At 37.2% G+C, this 19,032-nt stretch overlaps 1 protein-coding gene across 2 annotated transcripts in view; it reads right to left on the reverse strand.

Annotated features, from left to right (window-relative positions):
- EXTL2 (exostosin like glycosyltransferase 2) overlaps window positions 1-19,032 on the reverse strand; it is a 50,852-nt gene that overhangs the window by 6,218 nt on the left and 25,602 nt on the right. The window contains exon 4 of one of the 2 annotated variants that reach the window (XM_033092382.1): window positions 15,079-15,243. The exons of the other annotated variant lie outside the window; for it this stretch is intronic. Within the exon in view, the coding sequence (XP_032948273.1) occupies window positions 15,220-15,243 (24 nt within the window). The 3' untranslated portion in view covers window positions 15,079-15,219. Of the gene's footprint in view, window positions 1-15,078; window positions 15,244-19,032 lie in introns of those variants that run through there. 2 annotated transcript variants of the gene reach the window in all.

Below are 19,032 nucleotides of genomic sequence, written 5' to 3' on the forward strand. Positions count from 1 at the left end.
TCTCTATATAAGAAATTTGGTGGTTAATGGTCCCAAATAATAATTTAAATGAAAATTATAACTACCAGTAATTTTCAGGTTTATTTTGAGGGGAAAACTGGTATTCTACAGTTTTGTATTCTATTGTAGCTCCTAGCACAGTTCTCAAAAGAAGCTGGAGGATTCAAAACTACTTCAAGCTCTTTTGGAAAATGAATTTTAAAGGCTGTGAAAAAAGGTGGGTCAAAGTCAACTAAGAATGTTATCTCAATCCTTTAAAGAAATAAGTTAATACAGAAAAATGCAAAACGAGGGAAATCATTTCTTGGGGAGAAGGATCTATTTCAACTATTCTAGTGATTTTTTTTTTTTTTAAAGCCACAGGTCATGCTATACAAGTAACAATTCCTTTTTAAATTATTAAATTATAAATTACAAGATAAAATAATGGAGTAGATGTTGATAACTAAACTTAGTAAAAAAATAGTGCCTCTCAAAAGTTTTTCTTGCAAAGTTTACATGAATTCAGATGGAAAAACCCACAATAAAAGAAAATAAAGCTGTATCCAGTGGCAGGCTTAGTAAGCATGATATTTTAAGGACAAAACTCACATATGAAAGACTATTTTCTTTCATTTTTAACTCCTTCATTCTGCCAGGCCATAAAAAAACATTTTAGCCAAAGACAGGCAAACTTAGTAACTTAGGGTTTAAATTCAAACAACTCATTTTTTTTTTTTTTGCCTTTGCAAATATTCCTTTCGATAACATCAAATGTCCAAGAAATAATTTACAGGCTATACCTTTTAATCAATTTTTTGATGAATGACACTAGAATTTTCTAAAGTTACATCGGCCTTTTATTCTTGAGGTAATGCAACTTGATCATGATCATTTTGTATATTGTACATTGCCAGTTTCAGTTTGCCAATATTTGTTAACGATTCTTAAGTCTACCTTTGTAAGTAAAATTGGCCTGTAATTTTCCTTTCTCATACAGTCTTTGGTTGTTATCAAGGTTATATTGGACTCACAGAATACGATAGGGAATGTTCCCTTTTTTTCTCTTTTCTGAAAGAGTTTGCAAAATATTAGAACAATCATTTCCTTGCAGATTTGGTAGAACACACCAATAAAACCATCTGTGACTGGTGTTTTCTTTATGGGAAGATGTTCAATTACTTTGTCAGTGTGTTTAATAGTACTGAACTATTTCTAAAGATTTCTATTTTTTTTCTAAATTTTCAAGTTTATTGACATTAAATTAACCAATTATTTTATTATCTTTTATAAACTTTGCGGAATATAGTTATTTTTCTTTTTCATTGCTAACATTATATATTTGTGCCATCTCTAATTTTCTTTATCAATCATGTTTGAGGTTTATCTATTTTAATAGTTTTTTTCAAAGAACGAACCTTTGACTTTGTAGACCAATTGTATTTAATTTTTTCTATTATATTTTTTCTATTTAGTACATATTATTACACTTTACTATATTTTTGTTTTCTAAACCATTAATTGTGCTCTTAACTTTATTATATTCTTTCTTAAAATGTTTGTTTTTCTTCATTCTTTTACTAACTTTTTAGTTTGTATATACAGTTCATTTATTCTTCTCTAACACAAGCATGTAAGACTATATATGTTTCTCTAAAAACTACTTTTGCTAGGCCCATTATGCCTTGATAATGTAATTTTTTAAAAATCATTTTCAGTTATAAATATTTGTAATATACATCTTAAAATCTCCTTTCCAAGTATATGATAATTTTTTTTGCTTGTCTTTTATTGTTGACTTCTAATTTAGTTAAGTTGTGTCTAGAGAACATGGTTTGTGTGAAAACAATTTGAAATTTGTCAACCTTTGCTTCAAGGTCCAGCTTGCAGTCAGCTTTTATAAATGATCATTGGTAAGTATTTAAATAGAAATGGCAAGCAAATTAAAAGTTATAAAAGTTACTTTACCTTCTAGTAAAGGAAGGCAGAGCTAGATAAATTGATAAAATATGTAGTATATCAGATAATGTCCTTAGCAGAAATATAAAACAGAGTAAGGGGAGAACAGGACCGGGGATGACCTCACTGGGAAGTGAGCAGAGACCTGAACTATGAGAGGTTGCCAGCCATCTGACATAAAAAGAGCCTCCCAGGGAGAGGGACCAGCCAACATTGGAGATTGGAGTCCGCTCACTATGTTCAAAGAACAGCCCAGATCCATATGGCTGAGGCAGAGTGCTTGAGGCAATGAAGTCAGGGAGGGATGGCAGGACCAGAAAATTTAGGGACTGTAGGTCACCCTGTAATGTCTTTAGCTCTTCTTTTGAGTGAGCCAGGAAGTCTCTGGGGAACTGTGAGAAGAATTGTGATGTGTTTGATTTAACGTTTTAAAAGCTCCCTCTGTAGAGGTCATGGTCAGAGATTTGATGAGAGAAAGGTGAGAATGCTGCTTTTACATAGTTTCGTTTGTTGCAATTAGTAAGAGATTACTAGGTGTTAGGAACTCCACTAGCTACTTTGCATACATTATTTAATTTAATTTTCAGCTGTTCTTTGAGGGACATATGATAACAATAATAACAACCATAATAGTGATAGCTAACATTATTGACCAGTCACAATGTGCCAGGCACTATTTTATGCATTTTAATCATTTAATACACCCCCAAATCAATGGGGTAGATAAAATTATTGTCCCCATTTTACAAAATTAGGAAACTGAGGAATGGAGAGATTAAATAACTTGCCCAAGGTCACCTGGCTGAATCCAGTCAGTCTAGCTGCAAAGCCTTAGCTCTCAGCCACCACACAAGATCGTCCCCCTTGCTATAAGCTTGACCTTGAGGATAAAGAAATTTGGGCTCTTTGAGGTTAATACACTTGCCAAGTTCACATCGTCCTGAGTGACGGATTTGCAATTTGAACCCAGATCTATCTGACTCCTAAGCCTGGGTTTCCTGGTGGTAGATGGTGCCAGGCGATAGTCTGTTAGTCACAAGGGGTCTGCGTGAGAGATGGTTGGTGGCATCATCTTAGAATAGAAAGGCCATAACGTTCTGTAGATTGTGTGTTTCTTCCTTTTGTTCCATTCTACCCTTCAGATAGAGCTATTTTACTCTCTGTAACACTTGATATACTTGACTCTTTCCATTCCTTAAGAACAGTGATCTTATCTTATTTCTTGTATCTAAAGCTCCTAACACAGTGCTAGGCAGAAAGTGCTTAATGAATATTTGTGGAATGCTAATTGATTGCTTAAATTCTTTCCTAGAGAGGAAAAACCAAATACATAGGGGCTTAACTTAATCGCATATAAAAGATGTTAACTCGCCCAGTATAAAGTAGTGTGCCCCATCTTAGTCAACATTTCATGACTAATAAGGTGAGAAAATATGTGGTCAAAATATACAAATTGTTCGAAATGAGGCTCAGAGAAAAAAATAAATGGTTCTAAAGTGCTGAGCTTTAACTGATGTTTCATAAATATTTAAACAAAGGTGTCAAGAAAGTAAAACATTATTTTTTAAAAAAGCTTTTTAATAATAGGGCACATTAGGGTAGTTAATGGAAAGTGGTACGTAAATATTGGTATGCAAATTTATCAGATCTAGCAATTGTCTAGTTCTGTCCTGGCCTCCTCTATGCACTATCATTGCAAAAAAAAAAAAAAAAGAAAAAGAAAAAAGAAAAAAGAAAAAGAAAAGAAAAACAACAAGCCATAAAAAATGTTTAGTTGTTGGAGAGCAGAGAATAAAGAGTATGGCTGACAGCTATTTAAAACGAGGGAAAGTCAATGGAGCATTTGCTTTGATGGTTCTGACTAGAAGGACCTGTCACATTTTGCATTTAATCTGTAACTCTGCAGCCACCTTGCTGCCAAGAATGTGTAGTGAGCTCGAAGAGCAGTGGGAGTCAAATTACAAAGGAAAATTTCCATTCTCTTCAGATAATTTTGAGGGCTTAGATAACCTTCTCAACCCTCACATCTTCATATTGGGGGCCAGGGAGGGAGGAGTGGGGGAAGTAGAATGTTTCTTTGGTAGAAGTAATTTTAGTCCCTTTTCAGAACTCAAGACTGTCCTACTGGAGGTTGGAGGCTGAGGGCACGTCACACTCTGTACCTTGCTCTCTCTCCAGTATCTTGTTCCCTCTCTACGTGTCCTTCCCTAGCCCATTTAGATAAACAGGTAAAATTGGATTTAAGCAAGCCTCAGGGAGAATCTTGAAAGAGCAAAATTACAAAGGAGTAAATTATAGCAATCAATCATATGCATTTTTATTGAACCTCAGGTGATTTTTTTTCCAGCACTACCTCCACTTACCCCCACCATTCCTCTTGAAGTTAATAGCATTTTTGGCCTTCTGTAAAGAGTAGGGAAATTACAAAGCTCTGGTCAGGGTAGTGTTTTTCATTAACTATAACCTGAGTAGGATATAAAATACTAATTAAAAAAATGAGCTTTGGATTCGACTGATCCAGCTTTGAATACTGTCCTTTTACTGTGTAGCCTTGAACAAATTACTAAATCTCTCTGAGCCCTAGTTCTTTATCAGTTAATTAAAGATATAATACCTATCCCATAGGGCTGAGAATATTAATATATGTAAAGAATATTCTGTAAAGAATGATGCATGCTGTATTGTAAATGATCAAGAAATAGATGTTAATATTATTGTTACTATGACATTTTATTCATCCAGCAAAAACGATTAATTATTAATCCAGAAATTGTACTGACTGGACTGACTTTAAATTTGTAACTACAAATCTCAAAGGGCTCAAAATATGATCAGATAATTCTATCTCATTTCCATGGTAACTTCATATCCCACTTCTGCAAGTTAGTTATTTCATAACATCCTCTCTTCTCAAATTTCCAGTATCTAACACACACACACACACACACACACACACACACACACACTCTCTCTCTCTCTCTCTCTCTCACACTCAACTGAACTCATACTCAGACCTTAGTGCATAGAGATAATAAAGGCTGTCAGATGGGAACTGCCTCTCTCCTGCTACCAAATCCACTGACCTGCCTACATCCCTGTTCATGAACTTTACCTTCTGTCCTTTTCCAGTGGAAGAAGTGCCGCTGCTTCTCAGGCCACCCTCCCCTGAACTTGGAGCACATTCTCTCTGGCTTTCCCAAGGACCTCACTCTTGTCTTACATGTTGGCTCCTCCTCCTCTAACAGGACTTCCAATATTGGCATGTCCCATGTTTCTGCCAGGCCCTTTTCCTTCTCAATTTACATTAACCTCTTGAATGATTTTACTCAGTCTCATGGCTGTAAATATCATCTATGCTCTGATGACTAATCCCCAATGTTCCTCATCTCAGTGAACATCCACCTCATGGCTCAGGCCCAAACCCAGGAGCCAATATTCAATCTGTCCACAGTCCTGTACAGCTTACTGGCAAGCTCCAAGTATAGCTTAAGTCTCACTACTCACAACTGACATTACTACCACCCTGGTTAAATCACCATCATTTCTCTCTAGGTCAAAGTTTCTAATTTTGGCACTACTGACATTTTGGCAAATAATTCTGAGTCATGAGGGGTTTTCCTGTAAGTTGTTTAACAGCATCCCTGACTTCTACCCACTACCTTCTAGTAGCACTTCCACTCCACAGTTGCAAAAAACAAAAATCTCTCCAGACATTGCCAAATGTCCTCTGGGGAGTTCAGGGAGTGCAAAATTGAGAACCATTGCTCTAGATTATCACCAGCAACCTCTTCACTAGTATCCCAGCTCCACCATTGCCATTCTAAAATCTACACCCCACACAGCGGCCAGAGTGATCCCATTAAAGACACACATCACATCATATCCAGCCCTGGATTAAAACATTTCAGTAGCTTCCTTTGCACTTAGACTGCATTTCAAGCTTCTGACATTATTTCCTTCTATTCTCACTGACTGTCAGTCACAGCCCTATAATCATTCTGGCATTTCTTGCTGTCCCTCAAAATTACCAAGTTCATTCCCATTTCAGGGCCTTTGTCTTTGATGTTCCCTTTGCTTGAAATCTTTCTCTTCCCACAGATCATACATGTTTACATCTCATAATTCAAGTCACATCTCAAATATCTCTTCTAGCTTTCTCTGAATCCCCTAGCCAAAGAAGTCCTCTGAATCTGCACTCCATCATAGTACTCTATTTTTTGTCAGTACCAAAATTACATTATACTACTTATTTATTTTCACCTGTTTATTATCACCTGCTAAAACATCAACTCCATGAGAGGAGAGGCATTATTTGGTTTTGTTCACCACTTATCCTTAATTTCTTGAAAAGCGCCTGATGAAAATAAGCTTTTGGAAATTATTAACTAACAAATTGTTCGCTGAATAATTGGATGATAAAAACCGATGTGATCCAGCTACTGGTTTGGGGGCTGTAGCTAGAAAACTAATGAGACATGATCCCTGCCCTCAAAGAGTTTGGTCCAATGAAGGTTTAAGAGAAGTACAAAAATAATGACAATACCGAATGGTAAGCGCTATAATGGGGGAAGCACAGGGGCTGTAACAATATTAATGGTACAAGCCCCTAACTCAGACCTGGGGCAGTCAGAGAAGACTTCCCAGAGTGGATGGTATGATCAAATGAGTCAAGAGGGGTGAGTTGGGAATAGCTAGGTGAGTGGGTGTTATAGGCTGAATTGTGTCCTCTCCCAAATTCATATGGTGAAATCCTAACACCCAGTACTTCCGAGTGTGATATATTTGGAGACACAATCTTTAAAGATGTGATTAAGTTAAAATGAGGGCTTTAAGCGTATGTTCTAATCCAATCTGGTGTCCTTATAAGAAGAGGAAGCCTGGACACACAGAGAGACAGCAGGGGTGCATGTGCACAGCGGGAAGACCATGTGAGGACACAATGGAAGGCAGCCATCTGCAAGCCAAGGAGCGAGGTTTCAGGAGAAACATCCCTGCTGACACCTTGATCTCAGACTTCCAGCCTCTGGAACTGAGATAAAATACATGTCTCTTGTTGAAGGCACCCAGTCTGTGGTGCCTTGTTACGGCAGCCTGAGCAAACTAATACAGTGGGGCAGGAGAGTGAAGTATGCCGGTGGGATGAAAAGCACCTGAGTGTGGATTCCAAGCTGGGTGGTGACAAGAAAAGGGGCTTGAGAGAGAAGCAGGGGTGAGCTCATGAAGCCCAGATGAGGATTATGGTGCATTACGGTGAAGGGTCTCAGGAACACAGAAAAATCACAGGCAGCAAAATAGATGATCAGATTTGCCTCTGAGCGAAAGCACTTTAGTGGCACCATAATGAACAGATTTTAGGAGAGCAAGGCCAGAGACCCAGAGAGCAACAAGGATGCCTAAGGCTTTGGAGTGCAACAGAACAACACTTTGGTACCAGCTCTGCCATTTAGAAGCCCTATGACCGTTGGCAAGTTCTTCTTCTCCCTTTGCTTCTACTTCCTCATTTGTAATTTTAGGCATAATAATTCTTCCCCCATGGTATGATGTGAAATCAGTGTATGTAAAACACTTGGCATAGGACCTGACACATTGTACTCAATGAATGATTGGTAGCTATTAAGATGTCTAAGGCAGTAATAGTAGACATGGATAAAAGGGACAAGCTTGAGAAACTTAAAAATAGGTCATTTGAAAAATTTGGCAATTAATTTTATGTTTGGAGGTAAGAGAAGACAAAATCAAAAAGACTTCTCAGATTTTTGAATTGTGAAGTTTTGCATTGCTGTGTCATTCACCCAAATAGGGAACACAGAAAAGAAGCAGGGAGGGGAAGAGGATGAATTTAATTTTGGATATATTGAGTTTGTGGGATCCATGGTACCTTTAAGAGTTGTGTCATACAAAGAAGAATATGAGAACTGAGGTGCAGGAAAAAGGCTTGGGCTAGAGATGTAGACTAGACTGATAAGACTACCTGAGAAAATATGCAGACTAAGAAGAGAAGCAGAAAGTAGGCTGAATTCCAGGGACACATCCACAGGCAGAAGAGGAGATAGAATAGGAGGCTGAAAGGAACCAAAGAGGCATGAGAAAAAGAGTTAAGCCAAAAGAGGAAAGGAGTTTTAAAAAGAGAGTAGTCAGCAGTGCAAAAACCAAAGAGAAATCAAGTAAGGGAAGGACCAAAACACACTCAGTACAGGCGTTGTGCCTAGATGTCAGGCGTGACATGGGAAATAACAGTTTCATGGAGCGATGGGTACACATGCTACTGTAATGGGGCAAAGAATAAATGAGAGGTGAGGAAGGGAATACTGTGAGCTTTCTGAAGGAAAAGCGAAGGGTACTTGTAAAACAAAAATTATTTAATTCCCTCATCCTTCATAATTCCTTATTTTCCACCATCCTAACTTCCTTTGGCCCAGTGGTTTTTAACCTTGGGTCTATAAATCCCCCCTCAAGTGGCTCATGAATAGAATTTAAGGGGTCTATGTATTTACAAAGGAGAAAAAAATTACAATTTTAATTTCCCTAGCCTGAAATTCAGCATTTTCATCAATTATGAATGTAGGCAAAAACTTCAAAATATTAGCAGTATCTGTGACTGTCAAAAATATATTTTCATATCATATTATGGTTGTCACAGATTTTTCAAAACATCATTTAGGCTCATCACTTTTATAAAATTATGGTAGTTATCAAACCTACTGCTAGATCTTATTAACAAATTGTTTAAATATAGTTTTAAAATGATATTTAAATGTAATTAGTTTTCTTTGTAATCATATGTATCTTGTTTTCCTATTTTTTAAAAGATTTTTATTAAAAAATATAGCTAACATACAACATTATATCAGTTTCAGGTGTATACCATAGTTGTTCAGCATTTATATACCTAAAGAAGTGATCAGCATAAGTCCAGCAACCATCTGACACTGTACTATATCACACTGTATTCCCCATGATGTATGTTACATCCCAGGACTTATTTGTTTCATACCTAAAAATTTGAACCTCTTATGCTCCTTCACTTCTCCCCCTTTTAAATTTTCAATTACAGTTATCAATATTATTTTGTATTAATTTCAGGTGTAGAGCATAGTGGTTAGACATTTGTATAATTTAAGGAGTGAAGCCCCTGACTAATCTAGTATTCACCTGGAACTATACATGGTTATTACCATATTATTAACTATATTCCCTAGGCTTTACATCTCAATGATTATTTTGTAACTACACATTTGTACTTCTTAATCGCTTCACCTTTTTCACCCTGCCCCCAAACCTCTCCAGTCTATCACCCTGATAAATCTAGTATCCATCTGACACCATACATGGTTATTACAATATTATTGACCATATTCCTTGTGCTATACCCTACATCTCCATGACTACTTTGTAACAACAAATTTGTACTTCTAAATCTGTTCCCACTTTTCACCCACACTCTCAATCCCCCTCCCATCTGGCAATCATAAAATGTTCTCTGTATTATGAGTGTGTTTCGGCTTTGCTTATTATTTTGTTCTTTACATTCCACATATAAGTGAAATCATATTGCATTTCTCTTTCTCTGTCTGACATACTCCACTCAGTACAACACCCTCCAGGTCCATCCATGCCACCACAGATGGCAAGAACCCACTCCCTTCCATAGCCATGCAATATTCCATTGTATATATGCACCACCTTTTCTTTATCCATTCATCCATTGATGGACACCTAGGTTGCCTCCACATCTTGGCTATTGTAAATAACGCTACAATGAACATATGGATGAACATGTCCCCTTGTAGTGTTTTGGGTTTCTTCAGATAAGTACCCAGAAGTGGGATTACTGGCTCCTTCTTTATCTCTTATTATAGCCTTTGTTTTAATATCTATTTTGTTTGGTATAAGTATTGTTACTCCAGGTGTGTGTTCTTTTTTCCATTTCTATTTTCAGGAAATAACTTTTTCCATCCCTTTACTTTCAGTCTTCAGTCTATGTGTGTCTTTCAGTCTGAATTGAGTCTCTTTTTAGGCAGCATATGTTTTGTTTTCTTATCTATACAGCCACCCTGTTTTTGATCAAAGCATGTAATCTATAATATTTACACTGAAAGTAATTGTTGATAGATATGTAGTTATTGCCATTTTATTATCCATACTTTTTATTTTTTCCATCTTAAAGAAGTCCCACTAACATTCCTTGTAATACTGGTTTGGTGGTGATGAACTCCATTAGCTTTTTCTTGTCTGGGAAGCTCTGTATCTGTCCTTTGATTTTAAATGATAGCCTTGCTAGATAGAGTACTCTTGGTTTTAGATCCGAGCTTTTCATCACTTTGAATATTTCATGCCATTCCCTTCTGGCCGGCAAAGTTTCTGTTGAGAAATCAGCTGATAGTCTTATGGGAGCTCTCTTGTAAGTTACTATTAATAGTTGCACTTCTCTTGCTGCTTTTAGGATTCTCGCTTTGTCTTTAATCATTGGCATTTTAATTCTGATGTGTCTTGGTGTGGGCCTGTTTGGGTTCATCTTGTTTGGGACTTTGCTTCCTGGGCTTGTATGTCTATTTCCCTCACCAGGTTACGAAAGTTTTCAGTCATAACTTCTTCAAGTAGGTTCTCAATCCCTTGCTTTCTCTCTTCTCCTTCTGGTACTCCTATGATGTGAATGTTGTTATGCTTGATGTTGTCCCAGAGGTCTCTTAAACTATGCTCATTTTTTTAATATACTTTTTTTCCTTTTTCTGTTCCGAATGGGTGTTTTATGTTACCTTGTCTTCCAAATTGCTGATTCAATCCTCTGCTTCCTCTAGTCTGCTGGTGATTCCTTCTAGTGCATTCTTCATTTTAGTTATTGTATTCTTCACTTCTGACTAATTCTTTTATTATGATTTCTATGTCTTTTTTAATGCTTGCTATCTCTTTGTGGAAGTTCTCACTAAGTTTCTTGAGCAACCTTATAACCAGTGTTTTAAACTCTGTATCTGGTAGGTTGCTTACCTCCATTTTGTTTAGTTCTTTTTCTGGAGTTTCCCCCCCGTTCTTTCATTTGGGATGTATTTGTTTCCTCATTTTGGCAGCCTCTCTGTGTTTGTTTCTATTAGGTAGATCTGCTATGTCTTACCAAGGTGGCCTTATCTAATAGGTGCCCTGTGGGGTCCAGTGTCACAGTCCCCCTGGTCACTTGTGCTGGTTGCTCTAGTAGTGTCCCTCGTGTGGCTTGTGTGTGTCCTCCTGTTATATTTGAACCTTGATTGCTATTGGCACGTCAGTAGGTAGGATTGACTCTCAGGCTGACTGGTTGTGGGGTTTGGCCACAGCTTACAGGCTGCTGTGCATGATTATCCTGCATAGAGGGATTCACCCCAGCAGGCTCTAGTGCCTGTTGAGACCACCCTTTGGGATGCTACCTCTGGAGCAAATTGGGTGGTGTTCTGCTGTGATCTAAAGGAGACCTCCAAGTACGTTGGTTCTAGGACTTCTTGGGATGGGCTCTGGTGCAGGCCCAGGTCAGCCACTGCCTGTGACTGGCTAGGGATTACCTGTAGGAGCTACAAAGTGATCTGTGGTTGGTCGCTGCCTGTGCTGGACCTGGAAGCACATGGTAGAGGCTGCGCTGTGAACCAAGGACAGCTGCCACCAGTACCGGGTCTGGGGTAGCTCTGCAAAAAAACAGGGCAAACCGAGGTCTGCTACTAGTTGCCAGCTTCCGTAAGGTTCAGCCACTGATAAAGCCTCCTGCAGTACAAAGTTGGGTGTGGTGGGGTCTCAGTGAATCACCAAGGTGAAAACAGTGGCTATCTTCCAGGCCTTGCCTGAAGCCACACACCTAGATTTGCCCCCATATGTCTCTGACAACCTCCAGGTCACTGTCCCTCTGCCAGAGCCAAGGGTGAGTGCCTGAGAGCAAGTCTTTGTGGGCCCTTTAAGAGGACGTCTGGGTTTCCCATGGCCTTCAGTCCCACCCAGACGGTCAGAATCCCCACTGTTTTTCACAGCCAGATGTTCTGGGGGCTCCAGCACCAGTATTGGAAGAGGAGCCCCCAGAACATCTGGCTGTGGAGCATGACGGGGGCTGGGGTTCCTTGTTCCTCCGTGGAAAACCTCTTGGCCAAGATATCCCTCCCAATTTTCATCTACCACACGGAAGTTTGGAGCCAGACCGTTTTGTGTCTCCATCCCTCCTACCGGTCTTGACATGGCTTCCTCTTTATATCATCTTTAGTTATAAAACTGTTAAGCTAGACTTCAGATGGTTCTCCAGATTCATTGTTCTATAATTTAGTTGTTATTTTGATGTGTTCACGTGATGAGGCAAGCACAGCATTTATCTACTCTGCCATCTTGGATCATTCTCCTTATTCTGTTTTTTAAAAACATTATTCTGAGAAGGGGTCCATAGGCTTCCCCAGATGTCAAAAGGGTCTTTGACAGAAAGGTTAAGACTTCCTTCAAGTCCATTACCTAAGCCATACAACTACTCCATTAATCCAAATTTTTGGGTTTTATATGCTGCTGTCCTTATTTTGATAAGTCATATTTGTCTAAATGTTCCCCCAGGGAAAATAGCCATGTGCCTCTATGTGCTTTTCTGATGATCTGACCACTACTGGTCCTTCTTTACACCTGGTCATTGAAACACTACCTGTTTTGAGATAGTAAAATTGTTCAAACTATTCATTCACTTACTTGCTCACCATCAACAAGGAGGTGACACTGAGAATAAAGAGGATGCTATTAAAGAAGTGAGTTTGCCAAGACTAGATAAGTAATTTGTGTGAAGCTGTTACTCCATTTCCTAAAAATGTTTGAGCATGAAATATAATGGAGTAAAAAAGATTTTTTTCCCATCGTGGTATATAGGTTTAATTACCCCACTTGATTAGAGCTGAGAACAAAATTGAGGAAAAGATTGAATATTGAGGACATCTTCCTTCCTCTAAGCATTTATATAAAGAACTAATGTTCAAAATCACTACAGATAAAAATTTTAGGCAAATATTAATTTTAAAAGCATTCTGATATGAAGAATTGTAAATTTTTCATAGATGAGTACATGACACCTGCTGGCCAAATTATATAATTTCCCTCTCCAAAGGAATGGTGAGTAATAAAGCTAAAATTATTATTAACGGCTTCTCTACCAAAGGAATTCTATATTAGACCTGGGCTTTCTCTTAACAATCAGCATAGGGGAGACTCTGGTCCTTTGTTTGTTTTGTTTTTCTAGCTTGAAAAGTTGAAGGAAGTTAAAGAATTTAGATATTTAATGCAATTTCTTTACCAGTAAGTTAGCTGTGATTTTGAGAGAAGTAATGCTTCACTCGAGGTCATATACAAGTGGGTTGGCCAGCTTATACTAGAGCTCTGGTTTCTGTTCTACCATCCCAGACTGGGCAAGGTATTCCAAGGCAAGGGTTCAGGTTGTTAACTTCTCTTCTGTCTCTTGTTATTTGACTCAACTATTGATAAATTTTACTACTGATGACATTAATTCTTTGTGTGTGTCTAATGTCCTTTGCTTTGTAAAAAGCCTGGTTTATTTGATTTACATAAAATAAAATTCTCCAATTTTAAGAGTATAGTTCTATGAGTTTTGATAAATGTATATAGTCACATCACTACCACTACAAACAAGATATAGAATATTTCTATCAGTCCCCAAATGTCCACCCTGTCCTTTTGTCTTCAATTCCCTCCAGACCCTGGCAACCACTGACCTGTTTTCTGTCTCTATAGTTCTGTGATATACATGGAATCATTCAGTATGTATTATGTAGCCTTTTGTGTCTGCCTTCTTTCATTTGGCTTACTGATTTGAATTTCAGCCATGTTGTTGCACACATCAGTATTATGTTCCTTTTTATTGCTGAATAGCATTCTATTATATGGATAAATCACAATATATTGATCCTTTAACTAGTTGATAGAAATTTGGGTTGTTTTCAGCTTTTGATGCTGACAAATAGTTTCACTAAACATTGTGTGCAGCTCTTTGTGTGGATGTATATTTTCATATCCTTTGGCTAAATACCCAGGCATGGGAATTGTAGTTTACACAAGTATGGTAAGTGCATATTTAACTTTATAAAAAAACTGGCTATTGTTTTTTAAAAAGTAATTTTACATATTTATTTTATCTTTATTTTAGCCTAATTCTTGTTGTGTCCCCTGTCACTATTGGAGAAACCTTTTGTACAAAATACGGCTTTAACTCCAAGTACGACAAAAAAGCAACAAGAAGTCTCTTTAATACAAGGTCATGAAATAGCATTTTTAGAGGAATGAGCTATTATACAACAAGAAGAGTATAGCCTTGGAATCATCTGCGGTTTGTCACTTCTTGATGTGTACGCTTATTTATTAGGCAAATACCTAACCTCTTTGAATGTCAGTTATTGAATCCTCAAATGTGGGTGATATAGATATCTACATTGCTGGATTGTTACAAAGATTATATGAAATAATGTAAATGAGTGTTCCCCACATAATAGGCAGTGCTATTAGATTAGCAGTTACTGCCATTAGATGAATGATTTTTGCTAGAAATAAAAGGCTACATTCTAGAAAAGAAATGGTGTCACACTATGGATATTTTAGGATTCATTAGGAATTAATGTGTTTCTTCAGGGGTTGTAAATATGTCACCTGGAGACAAATGAGCTTCATTTGGCTCTAGTGTCTATGATATGTGTTTTAAATATATTGCTATTCTTATACTTTACCACGCATTAGCATTTTGTACTTAAGATCATGTCACTAAAAATGCCACTGTGACATAAATTATGATGGTAACTATTAACATATAAGTTATGACTTATGTAATATGATTTACCTAAGCAAGGGCTCATTTTAAGTTAATAGCTTTTGAAGGATTAGTATTTTTCTATAGTTCCACTTAATGAGATATTCTTAACAAAAAACATAGACAGTAGGTTTTTAACTTTGATATTATTTTCAGTGTTTACTGGCAGGTATTTAATCTGCTAAAAATATTAATTAGGTTGTACTGACATCTGCTGGTAAAATGGTAAATTTCAGAAAAATTGTATTATAAATTTCAATAGAATCCAGTATTTTAATTTAGTCTTTAAAACTTGCACTTGCATTCCGGGTTTAAAAAATTAGCAGCTGTACCTGATAATTACTGATTCATAGTTCAGTTTGAGTCAAGTGGTTTGTTATCCTGCTGCAACTCTCTTTGGGGGTCTTTCATAAAGGACAGTGACATCTTTTAAAACATAATCTCTTCCAGTCAGTGTTTATCCCTGAATGATGACATTATCATCTTCTTTATCATTCTATCATCATCATTTGGTCCTAAAACAGTACAACAGTAGTGATGTTATTAAGTTAGTATTCACTTTGAGAAAGGACTCCTGGGAAGACAGGCTTAGGGTATAGGGAAGGTAGTATGCTCCAACAGAGCTGAACTTTAGATTATTTTTTCTTGTCAGGATGTATAACATGGCTCCTTTAAAACCTACCAATTCAACACTCTGATTTGGGGTCACAGAATTTTAGCCAGAAATAAACTTTTACCAGGGAAATTTCTGGTTCTTTGATCAGACCTTGGTTCATAGAATTATGCAACAGATGTTTTATCAGTAATATAAGCAAATTCCCCCCTCCCCAAATTTTTGTTCCAATAAGCAGTTAAGTGGGATAAAACTTTAGCCATGCAACTTGCATTGTGATAAAATGTTATACACACACACACACACACACACACACACACACACACACATCCCAGGGGTGCCAAAAAAAAGTATACAAGTGGACACTTTGGTCATCGTTGCTCCAGCAGTAGTTCGCCGTAATCTGAAGTGTCTGGACGCTGATGGTAACCACTTTGAGCACCTCTTATAATTGCAGCAGTCAAACATGACTTGTATTCATTTTTGTTATTGGTATATATTAATAGTTTTTTCCTATCTTAAAATGTGTATACATTTTTTTGGCACCCTCTGTATCCAATCAAGTATTCTATAATATAATGCCAAGCATCTTTTTTCTCAACTTCAGCACTCTTAACATTTTGGGATGCTTAATTCTTTTTTGGTGTGTGTGTGTGTTGCAGTGTTACTAGATGACAGTAGCATGACTCTCAGTTGTAACAACCAAAGATGTCTTCAGACATTGCCAATGACACTGGGGTGGGGGTGGGGAGTGGGGGCAAGACCAATCCAAGTTACAAACCACTGCTGTAAATTAAAGCTGCTTCTTTCAGATTTACTTTTTTTTAACTACTTAAATATTTCTCAATATAGAATTTGACTCTTTCTTTTTCAAATAAAAGACATATTGACATATAAGAGAAAGAGCCTCAAGTCATCTCTAGTTTAGATAAATACTCCATTTAAATATCCTATTCTAAGCTAGAGTTAATAAAGTGAGTTCCTTATTTTCAGTACTTGCGATACTTATTCTCAATTCTTTTTATGCTCTAAGGTGTAATTTTGATATAGGCACTAATTCTTAACCAAGTTTCTTTAACTCTTGGCCAAGCTGCTCTTTACCCACAATGGTTTCTAAAAATTCTTGTATTTTCCTGATGCTACAAAATTACTACACATAAAAAAAAAATTACTACACTTTATGTCCTTTGAAACCAAAAGCAACCAGTGAAATTTTAGGGCAGGTATTTTCATCTTTGCTGTGTAGATAAGGAAATTAATGAGAGCCAGGACTCAGTGCATGCTTCCAATGATCAAATGTTCTTTGCATTTCATTCACAGTGAGTATATTTTTGAAAATATTTGGGTTTTCTATTGAGAGAACCTTCATGAAAGGAGAAAAGGAGGAAGGGAAGAAAGGAGAAAAGGGGGTGGGGCGTGGGGGAGAGAGAGAGAGACAGAGAAGTCAGGAGAACCATAGCAGAATAAATACTGGTTTATGAAACAGCATGGAGTACAGGATGATTGACCTCATCATTTAAGCCCCAGAATCCCGTGAGATGTGGTCCCTCCATGTTCCTCCTCCATCACATCATCCTCCACTCCATTCCCTTCCTTTACCTCCTACCCTCCCACTTGCACCATAAGCGCATGTAGGTGGGCACATATGCACACACACACACACACACACAGACACAGTCACAGTCACACACACACTTATCCATTCCTACCTTGGGGTCAAAGCCCAGGTCTTTCTAAGAATAAATATGAGCATTTTTTTGTGGCTTACAATTTTTTTAATCCCTGGGACCAGCAAAGGGTCAATAATTTATTGTCTACACTCAAGCCTGGGAGCAAAGAGATTCTAGAAGCATTTCAGATCTCCCTGGGCTTACACTGCCCTCGAGTCTTTTATTTTACAGTTGATTGCCTGTCTTTTCAGCCTTCTTAACACAGAGTTCTTAACATAGCCCAGGTCCTTCCAAGTCCTGCAGTATTTGAGTATTTTGTACGTGGAAAAGAAATGAAAGAAAACTTTAAGTACTATACAATGTTGGAAAGTCTGATGGGAAAGAGGTGCCCTCAGATGTGATATAGTGTAGCTATGGCAACGCTTCTGGAGGCATATAGCAGTGTGAATGAAAAACTCTAAAACACGCACACTACTAGATTCAGGTATTGCACTTCCTGGACTTGATTTTAAAGAAATTATTATTGATATGCTCAAAGATGTCTGTTCAAGGCTAGGACACTTACCCAAATATTGTTCTAATAGTAAGAAGGTATCAAACAAAATGGTAAGATGATTGATTATATAAAATATGATTTATCTATCCAGTGAAATAATTCATGGTATTAAAATCTGAAATAATTCATGGTATAGAAAAGTCAAAAGGAAAAATGGTTATTGTTAATGTGTTGGTGGGCTTTTAATTTCTTTTTTATGCTGTTCTGAATATGCCAAAATTTCTAGAATATATATGTTGTAATGGTTTAATAAGAAAAAGGACATTTAAAATAAAGAAAATGAAGTGAAAACTGCCATGGCTCTCTGTCCATCGTTATGTCGAAACACTTTCCCAAATTTCTCACCTGGTGGGTCTAGGAGGCTGTCTAATACCTAGATGAGGAGTTGTACAGTTAACTGCACTTATTTTTAGTGACACACCCCAAGAGCTTTCGTTTACTGACCATTTAAAATGAACAAAGCCTTGTGCTGTATTTATACAAGCTATCGCCTTTATTCCTTAAAACAACTGCCTGGGTAGATATAATTCTCATTTTGGTAGATGAGGAAACTGAGGCTCCAAGAGGTTAAGTAAATGTGAAATTTAGGAATGATTTGAGCCCAAGTACTCTCCTGGCACACTTAATCCCTGAGCTACATTGCTTCTCTTATTCAGGTTTAAGTCTGAGCATCATCTCTTCTCTGGACCATTTGTAACAATAAGAGGTATACAGGGAAAAGCAGTTTTAGTAGAATTCTAGCCACAATGCAAGAGTCTTTGTAATATAGACTGTACTTCATTTTGTTTTCATATTTGATCTATGTCTGATAAACATGATATTATTAACTTATGTGATGCTTAAGACAAGTTTAAGAACACAAAGTGGAAAATAAAATCTGGGAACATTTTCCCAATGGAAAATTTTTCCACAGGGAATGTAGCTAATGTCTCTGCCTTACCCTAAGCAATATCCTAGAATATTTAGAAATTTGTAAAAATATCAACCACAAAACCTTGATTCTGCTTAATTAACATGGAACACCAGGAGGGTAAAAGTTTATTTTATTTTATTTATCTGCCAGTGGAATCCCAAAGGGCAAAAAATCACTACCAAGAGTGGACAAAGCAGATAATTAACATTATAGATTTTTAGTGAGGTTCTGCATTCTCTTGGTTTTATCTGACTGCATGAAGACACATACACAAGCCAGTGTAAAGAAACAACATATACTGAACTAACTAACTACAGAGACCTTATTGTTGGAACATAAACCATGATTATTATAATATTTCCAGAGCTTTGCAATTATGAGAATATAATGGTATTATGGGAGGAGGAAATAGGAGGGAAGGTGTAAGAGGAGGAGCAGGAGAAGGAGGAGGAGGAGGATGACAAGAAAGGTAAAATACAGAAGCCTAATTAAGTACTGCTTGCTACCAGTAGTAAACAAGACCAAACACAAACACTGTGTGGTAAACAAATA

The sequence above is a fragment of the Rhinolophus ferrumequinum genome, chromosome 22, assembly GCF_004115265.2.
Source record: "Rhinolophus ferrumequinum isolate MPI-CBG mRhiFer1 chromosome 22, mRhiFer1_v1.p, whole genome shotgun sequence".
Classification (NCBI taxonomy): domain Eukaryota; kingdom Metazoa; phylum Chordata; class Mammalia; order Chiroptera; family Rhinolophidae; genus Rhinolophus; species Rhinolophus ferrumequinum.